Raw genomic sequence first — 17,219 nt, 5'->3', positions numbered from 1 at the left:
GCTCAAGGACTGCATCAAAATGGCGCCCCAGGCTGTGGGGCCTGGTGGTGTCCCCAGGCAGAAGTTGTGGCTGTGTGTGGCTGAGCAGGGCCTGCCAGCCCCTGGAGTCAGCTCATGGCCAAAGCCTTGCCTTGAGGCCCACCACAGGTGCTGTACCAACATCACTGAAGAGAAGGCACCAGAGCAGGAAGAGACAGGGCAAAGCATTTGATGCCATCAGAGGTGCTTGTGACTGCCGCTGTATGTGCTGAAATCTCCCAGGAAGACACCAGAGGTTTCAGGAGAGACACCTTCCCTGCAGAGCCCTAGGCCCAACTCCTGCCATGTTGGCTGTCATCCAGCCTCCTTTCTACACCCACCTGCCTGTGCTTCCATTGTCCCTCCCAGCAGGACCTGCATATCTGCTGAGGTGGCGCTAGCAGGCTGACCCTGAGCTGAATGATGCTAAGCAAGGGTTCCGTCAGTGGATGTTTTGGGACCCAACTTCTATCCAAGCTCTACTGCAGGCACTTGCCTGGGGGTTTGCATCATTTGGGTCACAGTGGCTGTCCCCAGCCAACTCTGCTGCTACACCACTGGTAAGGCTGAGCAGAACAGCAACTTCAGCAAGGTTTTAGTCAAGGTCAGAGATCTGCAGAAGCAAGCAGCTCTGCTTACAGTCCTCCACTCCAGTGCCATGTATTCTCCCCATTGTGTGCTGGAAGGGCAGCATTTGGCATTTAACAAGGAGCTGGTAACATACCGATTGCAATAGAGTCATGGCCTATTTTATCTAACAGCACAGGAGGCCCACATCCCCACCCAGATGACAGGAGATTATCAGAGCATTTTGGTAAAGCAGAACAAAAGCTGTTCTGCATTTCTTATTATAAAATATAATGGGGGAAAAAACAGACTTAAAAATCTTAGGGCTTTCATGTCCTCCATCATCATCCAGCCCACAGGACCCCTATTGCCTACAGTGATCAATATGGGCTGTGAGCTACCAAAGCTGCATTATGTATGTGGTGGTATTTTTAAATTAAATATATCTTATTTTACATATAGGAGAATATTAAGGCAAGCTGCACTCTTGCTTTTCATAAAAATTATGCAGCTGATTGCTCCCGCATTAACTGGGAGACACGCATCGACGGTATGTGGGGAGACTGACGTAGAATTCAACCAAGATGAGTTTCAGGCAGCTGCAAAAATTTTGTCTCATCTGACCCATAGCGTAGCAATGGCATTTCCAAAATGGGTGGTGGGAGTTAATTTGCCTTCTGCTCTGAGCTGTGTCCCCTCCTGTGCCTTAAGTTTCAAGATTTGTTTAAGCGAGAATTTGCTTTAAGTGGGGAAGCAGCTAGCTGCAAACACATCTGCCAATGCCTTTTGGAATTTCACACGTGGAAATAATCTCTGTTAATGATGACTTGAGCTTCTGGCATCAATAAAATATTATTGTGAAAAAGACTGAAGGAGACTCCACCACCTGTTGCCACATGGGATCGCGAGGCAAGGAGATAGCCTGGCAGGAAATGAAAAGGGAGAACAAGGCTTAGGGCACTTCCAGAGCAGGAGATGTGCTTACATGCATCTCTGAGGAATGTGCACCATTCCTCCAACAGATGCTGTGCAAAGTGTTTTCTTATGCACATCATCATCCCTCACAGAGCCTGGGGCAGCGTGCAGCACTCTTCCATCATGAAGAGAAGGACCCAGGCAAGGATGGTGTTGTTTTGAACACAAACCAGAAATGAATGCTTACCAAAAGAGGTGTTTGGGGAAATGAAACAGTAGAGGCAGGACACTTAGCTAACAGCATCTGGAGCAGCCATCTCTTCCAGCAGATCAAAATGTACAGGAGAAACCTGCCAGCTTCACACCAGCTAATCTGACAATACAGAGCACCAGGGAATGTGGTGGGCTGATAAGTAAGGCCAGGACACCACAGAGCTGTGTCATGTTCTAAGGTACATCCTCTGATGGAGCAGGAGGAGCAAGCATATCTCTCTGACAGCTGAAATTTGCCTCCACATTATGTTCAGTGAGGGCTGGTATCATTTATTTGTTGGTGCCCTGCAGCTCTTTTGCCCATCTGCTTGAATGCTCCCACTTCATGGAAAAAGCCCCTCCAGCTTCTTAGACAAGCTCTGTAGCTTGCAGGGGTGGGGAAATGTCAAAACAGCACAGAATGACATTTAAAGCAAGCGTTAACAGACAAAGCAGGCAGATCTGGAGGGAACATTTCTGAACTTAAGCTAGCACAAACTTTGTTGAGAATAACCTGTTTTGCTGCATGTACACTCACTGGGCACTCACCTGGCTCTGTGTCTTTATCTGTCCATTAAATTACAGATCTGCATGCTGATACGTCAGGCCAGATGCTGAGGAAGATGGTGTGTCTGCAGTGATTGCACGTGACCATGCCAGTGTATGTGAGCTGGGGATCAGGCTCAGCGTATGGTTATCTTAGATGGCCCTCATGCAGCAAGGAATTTGTAATGAGCAATAAATGCAATGTGGTGTGTTTTTTTCCCCAGCCCTGACTCATTTAATTCATTTCACATAACGTCCATGTGATGAAGGAAACTATCTGCTTTCCTTGGATCATTAATGTTTCAAAAGAAAGATACAGCTTCTAAGCTTAGAATAACAGACAAGTAGTCCGGAAGGCAGAAAATTCAGCATCCGCTTGTATAAAGCATCATTTCTGGGATGACTCAAAAAAGGGGCAATTTTCTTTTGTTTCCAATTCATGACAGAAAGAGCCAGAACAAAGGAAATGAGCTGTAGCAAGAGAAGGAAGCCAGTGGTAAGCAAGCTCCTACACATTCACTCGTGGTGTAAATAATCTGGATTTTGTGAGATGGCAAACTACAGTGTATTTTTTCATCTATCATAATGCATCTCAGCACATCACGCTGCACACAGTGCCCACCAATCAGTGCAGCAGCACCACTGGCAAGTTAGCTGGACTAGCTATGCCCATGTGTGGGAACAGGACTGGCCTCAGCTGTGGGAAGTGTGTAATCAGGCAGGAGTTTCCTGACGTATTTGGTCTGGTAAATATTTATCGTAAGACCAAGACAAAGTTTGAAAACTTTCTGATGAAACAGTAGATGGAATAACCTGATCCTCAAGAGGTATTTATGTTGGGATGCTCGCTGCTTGCTGAGAGATATTGCTACAAAGGGAGAAGGAGGGACTTTTGATAAGGTGAGCAGTGGCAAGCCCTCCTCTTCACAGCACATTGATTTTTGACCAGAAGAGAAGACCCTAGTGGGGGCTGCTCTGTGCCATAACCAACCTTTCAGAAAGTCAGAAAGAACAAAGAACGTATCTAATTTAAAAGAAAAAAGATGGGAAGCAGTGGAAGAGGCTTGGAGAAGGAGTGGATGTTGGCTTCAGGTTGCCTCCTGCTGCATCTCCTCTTCTGAGGCTGGAGCTGTCCTCAAACCAGGAGGGCTCCTTGTGAATTCCCTGCCTGTGTTACTTGCACAAGACAGAGAAGCAAATGAGTGAATTCTGCCATAGCTGCTTCCACAGCTTTTGGATAGTGATGGGACAAGGGAGAATGGTTTTAAACTGAGACAGGGGAGGTTTAGGTTGGATATTAGGAGGAAGTTTCTCACACACAGGGTGGTGACACAGTGGAACAGGTTGCCCAAGGAGGCTGTGGATGCCCCATCCCTGGAGGCATTCAAGACCAGGCTGGATGTGGCTCTGGGCAGCCTGGTCTGGTGGTTGGCAACCCTGCACATAGCAGGGGGTTGAAACTAGATGATCGTTGTGGTCCTTTTCAACCCAGGCCATTCTATGATTCTGTGATTCTCTGACACAGGCTGTCTGGTAACTTGGACCAATGTTTTGCAGGATTTCAGAGAATGTGAAACACTTTCTTGTGGCTCGATGTGAGTGCTGTCTTCGTCTTCTGAATACTCTGGGGTGACTATCAGCGACAGCACTGCTCAGCTCAGCAACTGGCTTGTGTGCATCTCTGATGGATCTGAGAGACCTCTGTAGCCTTCTCTAATGTGCAGAGATAGTGAATCCACAGCTGTCATCAGCACTGTGCTGCACTGCAGAATTACGTCTTCTGTGCATCATTATTTGCGACTGAGCATGCGGCTATATAGAAGGCAGCTGGGTGGACTATTGTGAGACAGGAAATACTATAGATAGCAGCACTGCACTGTGCTCACTTTTAGCACAAAGCACATCTTAACTTGCCATTTTTCCAAACAATTAAAAACATCAAGTCACAATTAGGCTTACAGTCAATCTGACAAGTTTTAAATATAAACAGCAATTGCTGTAACAGAAGCGTATGGCTAATGTGCGCACAACTTCATATTTTCTTCACAAAATCACAGACCAACTCCATATGCTCACTTCCTAGTCAACAGCTGTGTCCCAGCTATTGATTACACTTTAATTAATCAAGCTGAAAAACTCTGTTTCTGCTTGCAAGTGCAGTTTCTGATACGCAGCTCAGGTTTGGTTCATCATGCTTATTCTGCTATAGATACAGAAGAGTTACTAAGAAAATCATCAGGAAGGGAGATTTAGATTAGATGCAAAGAGGAAGTTCTTCACTCAGAGGGCAGTGAGGCCCTGGCACCGGCTGCCCAGAGGAGCTGTGGGTGCCCCATCCCTGGAGATGTTCAAAGCCAGGTTGGATGGGGCTCTGGGCAGCCTGAGCTGCTGGGTGGCAGCCCTGCCCACAGCAGAGAGTTGGAAACAGTTGGGTTTTAAGGTCCCATCCAACCCAAGCCATTCTGTGACTCTATGCTTGTACAAATTACTTTAAGGTTGCGATGTTCCTCATCAGGTAACAAGAACCAGCAGCTTCAACTTGGAGTCCAGCCACTCCAGTGTTACCCAATGTTCCTTTTTGTGGCTTTGACACATTGTATAACATGTGGTATAATTCATTAAAAAATTAGCAAGAAACTTTCCATCCCATCCTATCCCTGGCTATGAAATCAATTTTTTACATTGATATGGCATTAGCTAAATACTCCATACATTGCTTATGAATGTAGCCTCTAGCTTTGACAATTTGACATTTTGGGCAATTATTTAGTCTCCACATGCACTGCTTCCCTTGGAAAACCAGCAGATTATCACCAACATCTAGTGCCCCTATTCATTTTGCACTTTATGAATCCTCATACCATAACAGTCAAGCAATTACTTTCCAAAAAAGGCCTTTGAAACGTAGAGTACTTTGAGCCTTGATTTCACCAGTAGCAGTGAATTCCAAAGGTCACATAGGCTGCCTGCAGCAAAGCAGCAGAAGTCTATGCAGATAGCCCAGGGATTGGGTAGGTGTTTAAAATGGATGTTTGCTGAATTCAGTATCCTTCTATATGCAATGTAAGGTAGGATAAAAATAGAGTAATGGAAGCACTTTCAGCTATTTTCCTTCTTTTTTATGGGTTTACAAAAACTTCTGCATCAGCGCACATCTTTGAATACATTCATTGCTGTTTCTAAAGAAGCCTGCTGTAGGTCTTGTGAGGCTGAGGACAAAGAAGTGAGGACAAATGAAGTTCTAGACACTGATAGTGAAGTGCTGGAGTCCATCCTCCTGACCAACAATTGCCAAGAAACAAAGCTACTGCATGCAGGATACACCCCACTGGCTCCCTTTGGCAAAAGCACAGAACTTTGTGAGCAGTACAGTTTCTTGTGGCTGATGCTCTCAGCCTTATTAAGCCACTGAAAATAGCAGAAAGGTTCTCGACTTTGGCTTTAGATTCTGCCTGGCTTTGAAATAAGAATTAGAGGAAACATGGTCTCAACAGCTTCCCTAGTTTCTTTCATCTCAGCCCAGCATTTTCTGTTGCCTGCTTGCCATCATAAACCCCTGGATGGGGTTTTATTTATTTATTATAAGCATAAGTATTTATTTATAAGCATTACAAACATTATCTTTCATCTGCACATCGCCCTTTGATAACAAACTGCAAGCCTTCTAAATTTGCAAGGACCATAACTAGTGAGTACCGTCAATCAGTATCTGAGGTGTAGATACATCCTACAAAAAAACATCATCACAACAGGTGCTACAGCATAACCCAGGTCTGCAAGCTCGGTGAAGCAACCAAGGAAACCAGCGGTGAATCTGATGCAGCAGAGGAAATATCTCTGCCTCCAAATTGAGGCGTATGGGGAAGCAGTACAGTGGGAAACTTCTGTGGGCTGGAAGCTTTTAGCATGGCCTTAGGACAAGGTCATTTGATGTCCAAAGCCAAGTTTCTACTTCTGTGAGGTAGTGGCTAAAGCAAGCATGCCCAATCCGCAGCCTGGCTCAGCTTGCAGTGTGGCCACCACCTTCCCACCACCATCACATTCCTCAGGGATCAGTCCTGTCTGATCTTAAACTGGGGCCTGTCCTGTTTAACATCTTCATTGTTGATCTGGACGAGAGGACTGAGTCTGCCCTCAGTAAGTTCCTAGGTAAACCCCAAGATAGAAGGAAGTGTTGATCTGCCTAAGGGTAGAAAGGCCCTTCAGAGGGATCTGGACAGGCTGGATAGCTGGCCAATGGGATGAAGGTTATTGAGACCAAGTGCCAGGTCCTGCATTCTGATCGCAACAACCCCAGGCAACACTACAGACCATGCAGATGAAAAGGATCTGGGGGTGTTGGTCAGCGCTCAGCTGAACATGAGCCAGCAGTGTGCCCAGGTGGCCAAGAAGCCAACGACATCCTGGCTTGTATTAGAAACACTGCAGCCAGCAGGAGCAGGGAGGTGATCATCCCCCTGTACTGTGTTCAGTTTTGGGACCCTCACTACAGGAATGACATTGAGGCCCTGGTGTGTGTCCAGAGAAGGACAACTAAACTGGTGAGGGGGCTGGAGCACAAGTCTTACGGGGAGTGGCTGAAGGAGCTGGGCTTGTTGAATCTGGAGAAGAGAAGGCTCAGGGGAAACCTTGTTGCTCTGTACAACTCCCTGAAAGGAGGTTGTGGCAAGGTGGGGGTCAGCCTCTTCTCCCTTCTAACTAGCAATAGGATGAAAGGGAATGTCCTCAAGTTGTGCCAGTGGAGGTTCTCATTGGATATTAGGGAAAAATTCTCAGAATGAGTGGTCAGGGGCTCGAACGGGCTGCCCAGTGAGGTGGTGAAGTCACCAGCTCTGGAAGAGCTCAAGAAACAGGTAGAGGCAGTATTAAGGAGCATGGTTTAATGGGCAACATTGGTGCTAGGTGGACAAGCAGACTAGGTGATCTTAGAGGTCTTTTCCAACCTTAATGATGCTATGATAAATTGATAAAGCTGTGAATTTCATAACACCTAAGGGAGCGAGTCATTGTCAATTCCAGCAGTTCCTTAGAAGTATAGGTACTGTCTGTGTTGGACATAGCTTTCACTTTTCTGAAGCCAGAAGCTGATGGCTAAGTATGAGCAAAACACTAAAACGATTTTATGATTTGCAGAACGAAATCGTTTATGGAATCCAAAGGAATATTTGTGCCAGAACATGAGGATGAAAAATGGCTCACAGATTTAGCACTTTTGGTAGATTTGACCACTCATTTAAATGAATTTATCTGTGCTGTTTCTTTTCAAACACTGTTATGGTTGGAAACATAAATTATAGCAAGCTGAAGTTGTGGATGCATTTTGCTACATTGTCTAAGCACAGTCCCGTGAATAGCAAAAAAAAAAAATACGCAGCTCAGCTTTTCCTTTTGATAAAGGGATTGAGAACAGTGTTCAAGAATTAAAAAAAAAAAAAAAACACCAATTTTTTTGTATATTTGTGTCTCCACTTTCACTGGATTTCCTGTTTGCTCGCTGTGGCCCAGGCAGGCAAAAAGATAGGACACCAAAGGTCTAAAGGCACACAAACGTGTATTTTTTACTTTATGTTGTGCCAGTCCTTGAAGCAGCGAAGTTTAATCAGTGACATTATTAATCCATATTATTTTAGCATTAGTAAAGGATTATTATATGTGATACCACCCCCCTTCCAAAACTATGGGAGTCACTGAGCTCCCCCCAGCAGCAACAACTGTGATATCCTCACAGGGTTTCAGACTTGATGTTCTAATTAGTCTTCTCAGCACTTCAACTGTGTAATTCTGCCAGAGTACTGATCAACCAAATCAACACAAGCAGGGAACCAAGCTTGCTCCTCTTTTGCACAAAGGCTGAGAAGGAGAGAAGCATACACCATGAAGGCGATGCAAACCCCAACTCATAATTATTCTTGATTTTCATTACAATTTAGGAGTATGTATTGATCTCATCTACTTAAAAAAGAGCAACTTCAGCACTGACTGGTCAGCCTTCACCTTAAGCTTGATTAAGGGTCCTGCGGTCATGTCAGGAAACTCCCATTTGTAACAGCAAAGCAGAGGATTGTGCTCCCTCCTCCATTCCCATTTTGGCCTTGTGGATCTTTCTTCTACTGGCATGAGTTGCAACGGGCAGGACTGGAAAGTGTTTTCATTTCCATTTATAGACTGTAGGAAAGAAAGTTAATTTAATTGCTAAAAATACACAGCAATAACAACTAGAACATTGAGAACTAAGAGGCAAAATTAAGAAGTCTCAAAGTGGGATTCTGAGTATGAAAAGGGAAGTCGCATCTGCCTGGTAAAGTTCACAGCTATTTATGTACGGCTTTGCTTAAGCTAAACCATGTCTGAATTCACGTTTGTCCTGGTTTTGTTCTTCTGCCAAGTTTCCTATTTCCATACTAGAGGCTCTGCTCAGCCACTCCTTACTGTTTGCATTTGCTCTGAAGTTTCAGCAAATGCCTTCTGAGCGAGGTTGTCTCTGATGCACAAAGAACGTGGTCATCTGCCAGTTTACTGAAACATGGTCACAAGAAAACGCTATTCATATCTTTTCTAATGTTAATGAATGTAAGCATTTATTTATGACATTTAACTAAAATTTAACTAATGTTGCTGCACGGAAAATCTAGTGAGGTTTAAAATGGAGATGCAGATCACTTCTGTCATTTTAAAATCCAATTTTACCAATATCTCAATGCAGCTCTGATGCTGTCCTGCCTTTGCTAAAACATTATTTTTATTATTTTTTAAATTATTTTTCCTGTGGCTTTACCTGTTTTGGTTCTTTTTCCTATTTTTTTCCTCTTTTTTTTTTTTTTTTAGTGGCTTTTTTTTTTTTTTTCCCTCTTTTGGCTGTTAAAACTTCCACTCAGCCACCAACCAAAGAGGCAATTTAATCTGTGGAGTTAATTCTACCTTACATGCTCCACATGTAAACATGGACATTAAGCATTATTTAAACACGTGGCTAATTTAGCATAGAGCTAGGCCTGTGAAGAAAGCTACTTACATAGAAATGCGTGTGAGACGAAGCTTTGGGGCAAGGTTTAGACTCTTCTGAATAGTGGTGTGCAGCAGTGCCCAGGCTGGCCCTGAAGTGAGGTGGAGGAAGACAAGCCAATTATGTCAGTCCCAGAAGCTCCACTATCTTCATAATTAGGTGACATCCAGGATTCTCTTTGCGCTGTACCCTATACAAAGCAGCCTGCTCTCAAGAGAGCACAGTGCTATCACACAATTGGCAGTGCTGTTAAAGCAGGGATCCTTCTGCAGAAATAACTAAACCTTCCTCAAAACTAAAAGCCAGCAAACTGCCAACAGCAACAAGACCCAGCATTTCTTCACGCTCTGCAGCTATTTCTAAAGCACTTGCATAAAAATAGGGGTTATAATTTTCCTAGCTGAAAATCAAACATGCAGTCAATTTAGGTCCCAAATGTAAAACTCATAAAATGAATCTCTTATTATTTACAGCTCCTGAGAAGCTACCAAGGGCTGCAGTTTTTCAGCTGATGATTAAGTTCAACCATCTTGAGATCACGAGGGAGTGATGATAATAAACATGATTAAGACTCTGTATTTTGTGCCTGGGATTTTAAAAACCTTTTACTTTAATTTGAAAACAGACAGTTGGTATTGGCATATTTTAACTGGATTTGGACATGAACTTGCAGCAGGATGCTGAAACGCAATTTTAGAAGTATCCATAAAGAGACACACAACCCCAAGAGAGCTGAAACACACTGCATCCTCTGCAGAAATATCGAAGAACCTTTTTGCTGTTGACTAAGTTATGTGAAACACGAGCTTATTTTGTTATTTTGGCATAAATATGCTACCTGCCTTTAGACAGAACTTGCTCTCCAGGTGATTAACTGTGGCACTAATGTAGAGTGCATGACGTGAACATTACTGCATATATTTTCCCTTCTTAGCTATGAACAGCTGCACAAGGCTTCATTCCACCAATTCCTGAAATACAGCAACATTTACCAAGTTTGCTCTCATTAAAAGATAGGCCACTATATCTACAAGTGATAAAGTTCCGCTATGATGAGCTCACCTGCAGCTACATGAATTAAATATGTATATGTCTATTTATATATCTTGTATGTATCTATACACATAAGGTCCATATATCTATCCAACATTGACTGCAGCAAAAGAATAGAAGCCTGGCTGTAGAGAGGATTTAGGCCCAGCCAATTCTTCTTCTTAGAACTTCAGTTTTAACAGTCGCACTGCAATTAGTCTTAATATTGATCCTGGTCATGCTGAAGCCAAAGGCAAAGAAACTCACTGACTGTTGTGGAATCAAGTTTGCATTCAGATGCTGCTAGTACAAATCAGTGAAAATGCAGAAGTCCACTTTGGACAAAGTAAAAACCTTACAAGCTTGGGTCTCCATTTGCAATGAAACTCAACTTTCAGAAGAAACAAAGTCACAAAGAACAAATAACTCTCTGCTCATTACAGCTCTTTCAAGGGATGCATGAAGTCTCCCAGGTTGTTTCACCGCAAGGAACAGCTTTACCACCCAATGGCATACACAAGATTGCACGTATTTCACTGAACCACAGGCAGAAGTGCCCACAAGTTTTCTTGCATAGCAGTGCCCAAATTAAAATTAGCTGTTAACATCTGATCACTGAGGAGGAAAGTACAATTCCATCATCCCCTACAGCATGTGCCCAATCCCTGCAGCAGTGATGTCACTTCACGACACACAAGCAGATTGAGCTAGCAGTACCAAGTACAGGTCAGAAGTTCTGTGATGATGAAAAACTCCCCTCCCTGAAAATCCCATTACTGGGTGATTTCAGAGACTGGAAGTTCTATCTTCCAAGCTCTGAACAACTGTCACTTTGCATTTTCTATAGTGGAACAGTCATCAGGATTAGCAAATGTCTCAGCAAATCTCAGTTCTGTGCACCTTGTTCCCTATAACCCGGAGTTAAGGCTCTCCTAAGCAAGGCACCAGCACCAGGCTGAGGGCAGCAAGATGGGGAGCCAGAAGCAGTAACTTCCCACCCCTTCTAAAAGGGTCCCCTTTGTAACACTAACAAACTGCTCCATAAGCACAAATTTCAACCAGCTCAGCTCCTGGCTCTTTTCAGGCACAGTTTCTGTTATCAGATCATCCCAGAAACCCCAAATCAATAATTACAAAAATGCAACTGAGGACGGATGAGTGCAATAGGTTTGAGTATTCAGTGAACTGAAGCTGCTGCCTTTTACTCCCACTGGATAAAAAAGTCCAGCCTGGTACTTCAGAACATTTTCCCCTCGGACTGCTACCAATAATCCTCTTCAGCATTTTTAAAGTTACTACCCCTTACGCTTATCAACAAAAGCTGAAATAACATTAAAGTGATTCTGATAAGAAAGCTTACCAGAATGAGTAAATAAAGGTTAAATATGACCAAGATGGAGACAGAAGAACCAACAACCCAGCCTCCTTTGCTTTATCACAGCCATTGAGATCCCATTCCACAGCCCCAGCCATACACGTCCCTTGCCTGCAGCATGTAGAAAACTACATTTCAGATTATTTATGGAAGTAGTTGTCCTGTCTGCTGCCTTTTTTTTTTTTTTTCCTGCAACTCTATGTGAATCTTCACTTCATTTGATCTTTTTGTTTATCTACACACTCTCTTGACATTGGACTCTTTCCCATGGCTTTCCACCAGAGCAACTGTAAGAACTCTGAAATAATGACCTCTGATTTCTGAGATACACAACACATGTTTTTATACTGGAAACTCGATGTTCCTTCCAGAACGAGGATATAAAATGCCCCAAAGGTTATAACAAACTAAATACACGTTTTTTTGCAAAGACAACCTATGAACTTGCTGTAATTATTGTAATAAACCACAGCAAGACATCTCCAAAGAACTGTGATTTAAGATTAAAAGCTGTTGGTTCATAAAGGGGTACTGTCATAAAACCCTAAGTCATGAGAGAGACAGCACAGAGACAGGAGAGGAGACACAACTGTTTGCTGTCATTTCCAGAACAAGAGGAAATGACCTAAAAATGAACTAGTATCCAAAAATGAAGCTAACAGGAGCCAAAACAGATACGAGCAGCTCTTCCTGCAATAGCAAGGATGTTTCCACAGGCTCAGTGCAGTTAGTTCAAATAGACACACTTGAAATGCATCCCTTGGGGTTTGCCAAACAGACACCAAGTGAAGCTGAGGAAATCCCCCAAGCTGAAAGCACTTAAAACTGTTGCTGTGCTTTCCCTATTCTTCATTTTCTTTAGGAGTCGGCTCGTGCCTATGGCTGTTGCATGAATAGGGCAGCCCTACCCATCACAGCTTCTCTCATGCCCCACACAGGATGAAGTCCAGCCAGCCCTGTGCCCTACACAACTCATTTGTTCAGCACAAGCATTCAGCATGTGACTGTATCTTGCTGACACAATGCTAAGTTCACCTGCCTGGTTTGGCATGGGCTTTTTGTTTGTTTGTTTTGAAGAACAAGAGATTTAGCATCCCTTTAATAACGATAACACAAGCATCATCTGTCCCCACAAAAGAGGTATTCTGAAAGGCCTAGCAAATCAGACGTGCTCAAAGTATGAGCGATTAAGAAACCAATTTGCTTATTGATCCCATTCTGACAACACAAAATCTAAACATGGAACCACTCTGGTTGAAGAATTTATATCAGTTCATTCTAATTTTTTTTTTTAATAAATATTAAAGCCCCAGTCTTCTACAGTTTAGCCTCACCTGTAAGATTTACGAAAGAAGCAGTCATTGAAGTTAGATTGGTTTAAAATCACTACAAATCAGCTGAAATGCTGTAGTATTCAAAGTTCTGCTTTCTCTTCAGTCTTTTTTTTTAGAAACACATTGATACACTTTATATTTACAGAAGAGCCCTGAAGACTGATTCCTTGATTTTCTCCCAGTTGTGCCAAAGTTCTTTAGATGCTGCAGGACAGACCACCGATGTCAGCTCATGCACTCCTGAGATCTGGCAAATGCTGTGGAAGCAAACACCCAACTCCCAAATAGGGCCATGTAGTAACTGCCCATACATGCAAATGTATCCTTCAATAAATCAGACATTCTGAGCTACTTCATTTCCCTTTCCCTCATTTAATGAAGTAAAATAGAAGCTGACACATACATGCACCTCTCTTAGGTCCTTAAACGTCCTTTAAAAGAAAAAAATAGTAGACTGACAGAGCTTGGCAGCAGTCCCCCAGGACCTCATATAAAAAGTGCTGTACAAACATGAACTGCATCAGTGAAACTGCTTTTTTGCTTCAAAGGGACATGAGAACTCTTGACACGCCTGAGGAAGCCTACCTCTTCCTCACAAGGAAGATGGAAAGTTTCTTCACCTAGTTATGACAGCCCTCTGCCACAGATAAGAGGAGCAATCGAGATGAATCTTCTGGAACACACAATGTAGTGCAGCAGCACGAGCTGTCCCTCAGCAGTTCATTCACCTCTCCACTTACCTTTTCTTGGATCTATTAACAGCACCATTCTGAAATATGGCTTTCAGCTTTTAAGCTGTGAGAACCAAGATCCACAAATATCTCCACGACCTCTCCATACTTGTGCAGAATACAATTATTCTCATCTTGGATGGAGAACAAAATGGTTGCCTTCAGAAAAATCCTATGTGACACGAAACTTTCCAGCTGATTACTTCCTGGAATTCCAGGGAAATGCAATAAGGTTCCAAAACAGTGGCTTAACTCTGGAAGATCACATAAATCTTGTGCAAGAATTAGTATGTTCCTTCAATAACAACATCCGCACCATTTTCAAACTAATCGGTTAAGAAAGAAACCACGCTGAAGAGGCTCTGTATAGCTCTAAAGTCATTTACTTACTTATTTCTCTGTCTCAGCCGCAGTACTTCTTGTTTTATTTAGAATTTATTTTTACCTTAATGGCCAAAAATCATTAAAAAAAAAAAGAGAAAATACATTTCACAATGGCAAAATTTTAAATTCTGAGTTTACTATTAGTACAAATACAAGTCTAACAATTATTAGAAAACGCCTGTGTTGTTGTTCTTTTTTCCCCACTTTACTGCATGATAGAGCCCCAAATTATTTGTCTGTGAAGGAACAAAACAGTTCATTCCAATAAAGCTGAAGAACATGTACATTTTGGCCCCAGATCCTCAAGAAACTGTGAATGCAGGAAATCACATGCTGGGTCAGTGCAAAATACTTACAGACAATAAAAAAGGAAAAAGAAAATTAAACCAACAAACCATTCTAGAAAACACGGACAAGATGTCACAAAAAATTCATCATTTCTGAAAGAATTCATATCTGTAAGATATAAAGCTGCTCTGTCAAAGCATAGCAAGTCAGTGCTGACAAATTGTGTATTCATTCATGGAAAGGTGGCTTCCTACAGTAGAAGCATGACATCTGGCGGCTGGTTGGAGAGAAGCCATCTATTTGTTCACACTTCATTCTGCCTTTGTAAGATCTGAAAGGGCTACCTGCCTCCCACCTTTAAACTTCAAACAGATGTGACATGCTTATGGTGGTGCCGACACTTAAGTTTTCATATTTGTATTGAACAAAGACGCACAAATATCGAGTGCCTTTCAGTGCTCTCCTTTCATTACTTGAACTTAAACAAAAACTTTAAGAAAATCTATGTTTCTATGATACATAATTCACACACAAACTTGTCTATACATTTAATATCAGAAATAAAAAAATCAATTTTATATATTTATGCTATATTGTTTTAATGCAATCTATTAAATGCCATGTTCTTGAGTAATCTGCTGTAACTGGGATACAGGTCTTAGAAAAGCTGTCTTTGAAAAGGAGACCATTTTATATATAGCACTACATTACACAAATCTTTTAAAAAGTCACAGACTCCAGAAATAGAAAATCACCCTAATCTCCCAGAACAGAAATACTACAAAGAATACAACAGAATTTTAACATTTTTCCACTAATAGTGCTATCCTCATTCTGGAACTAAGACAATCTATCCAAACTTCTCTAGTCAGTAAATAATCTGCGATAAAACCAAAATGCTTTATTACAGGTAGAGCGTTATTTTTCTTAGGTTCTACGCGCTGTCCCTCTCATAATACATCAGAAATAATACAACGTAGCAATTAGGATTTTGTTTCTCTTCCCTCATACCCTTACCATTTCACAGTTTGCGTACTGGAGAAATGACCAAAATGATTCTTCTTAAAACCTCCTCTTCTGATTGGTAAGACGATCCAATTATAACCCATGAGCCCAGAAGCGTACGCTTCGTTTTCACTTTTGATTACAAAAATTGCATTTTTGAAAAGAACAAGGAATCAGAAATTGCATTATGTAGGAATTATGATACCTGATTTTAAAACTGTAGTGTGTGCATATCAGAGTTACATTGAAATGTAATAGTTATAAATATTTTTAGACTCTAAGTAGACTAGGTTCTAGAGAAAGCGACATAGATAATCAACGTTGTCCCATTTGAAGCAAAAAATAAATAAAAGTTTAAGTGTTAAAACTAAGAAAAATACTTCTGTATATTGTACAGTACCTTTTGGTTAAAGCTTCTTAGAAAAAATATAAGCATTCCAGTTACAGATAGTTCAGTATTAAAATTTCAAAGTTGCCATCATGGAAAAAAAGAAATATTGCATTTTTCCAAAGTTGCAGCAGAAACTGTCTCTCTGTGAACAAGGCTTCAGTCTTTAAAAATATATTGATAGTACATAGGAATTCAAATGAAACATTTAAAAAAATACAGTACTGAGGATGTTCGGTTGTTGTGCATTAAGGATTTTAAATTCCTTCTCATTCCAAAAATGAGAACTAGAGAGCCCATTGTATATCACTGAGTTCAGCTGGATCCCCAAGTCCTCCATCGGCCTCCAAGTAATTCATAAGAGCAGTCATGGCAGTGTCATCATTTTCACATATTGCAAAGTCCAGCTGAGAATTACCACCTAAAAATTATTGAAACATTTATGTATGCGGTACAAAGCACAAATAATATGGCAACTCTCCCAACAGATTTGTTTTTAAACAGCATCTTTCTCTGAAGTTCAGGCAAACGTGTACAGTAAATGCTCAAAAAAAAAAGTAATGGCTGTATGCAGACAGTCAAAGACTAGCTACTGAAACTCTTTATCCATGCAGTGAAGTCCGTGCCACTGAAGCAGAAAGGTGCTTCCTACTATGTTGCCTTGCCTACCTTGAGTGAATGCTCTTTCAAATCCTTACTTGAAGATCATACCTCAACTGGAGGAGAGCTATAAGACAAGGGGATCTCTATTAAGAGTCCCCTCATCTTAAGACAGATACTGACAACTCTCTTGAAATTTTTTAATTTCTACATGGTTGTATACTAGTGCACTGAAAAATATGGAATTATTATAAATATCTTCTCCTACAGCCAAAGAGAAGTAAATCTTACCAAGGAGGGGCTCATTACTGGGAAATGGAATAGCACCTTGGTTTTGTTCTGAAGTCTCCAGAACTTCTGCTTCTGAAGGACATAACTGAATCAACTCTTTATTCGGCACCTGAAAGAACAGAAGTAGTAGAATTAAATACTAAATTTAACCATAATTATTATATTACTGAAGCAGCAGTTACATATTATTAAAATTAAAATACTATTATTAAATAATGTAAATAGCTGCCAAAGCGTAAAGAACTAAATAAGAGTTAATAAAAGATATGCATCAAGGCAGACCCAATGCATATTAAAATCTTTTATTTCTTTATTTTTTTATTTATTTTTTTTAATTATCATTGTGGGTTTTTTTTTTGTTTTTTGTTTGTTTGTTTGTTTGTTTTTTTAAACTAGAGTACACACTACCTTGGCCTTTGCTTAATAAAAGGTGATACTTACATATCTCTCAAAGGTACTTCACAGTTTTGGCATCTGCCCTATTGTGTGC

At 41.5% G+C, this 17,219-nt stretch overlaps 1 protein-coding gene across 6 annotated transcripts in view; it reads right to left on the bottom strand.

The window, feature by feature from the left end:
- Positions 1-14,273: 14,273 nt before the first annotated feature.
- Positions 14,274-17,219, bottom strand: part of ARNTL2 (aryl hydrocarbon receptor nuclear translocator like 2) — a 38,712-nt gene continuing 35,766 nt past the window's right edge. For all 6 annotated transcript variants that reach the window (XM_048933503.1, XM_048933501.1, XM_048933502.1 and 3 more), the window contains 2 exons: positions 16,730-16,838; positions 14,274-16,259 (listed from right to left, as the gene is read on the bottom strand). In XM_048933503.1, coding sequence (XP_048789460.1) covers positions 16,126-16,259; positions 16,730-16,838 — 243 coding nt within the window. In that variant the 3' untranslated portion in view covers positions 14,274-16,125. The remainder of the gene's footprint in view (positions 16,260-16,729; positions 16,839-17,219) is intronic.

The sequence above is a fragment of the Lagopus muta genome, chromosome 1 (assembly GCF_023343835.1).
Source record: "Lagopus muta isolate bLagMut1 chromosome 1, bLagMut1 primary, whole genome shotgun sequence".
NCBI classification, from domain to species: domain Eukaryota; kingdom Metazoa; phylum Chordata; class Aves; order Galliformes; family Phasianidae; genus Lagopus; species Lagopus muta.
Note: the sequence above shows the minus strand (reverse complement) of the source record. Positions and strands in the feature narration are given on the sequence as shown.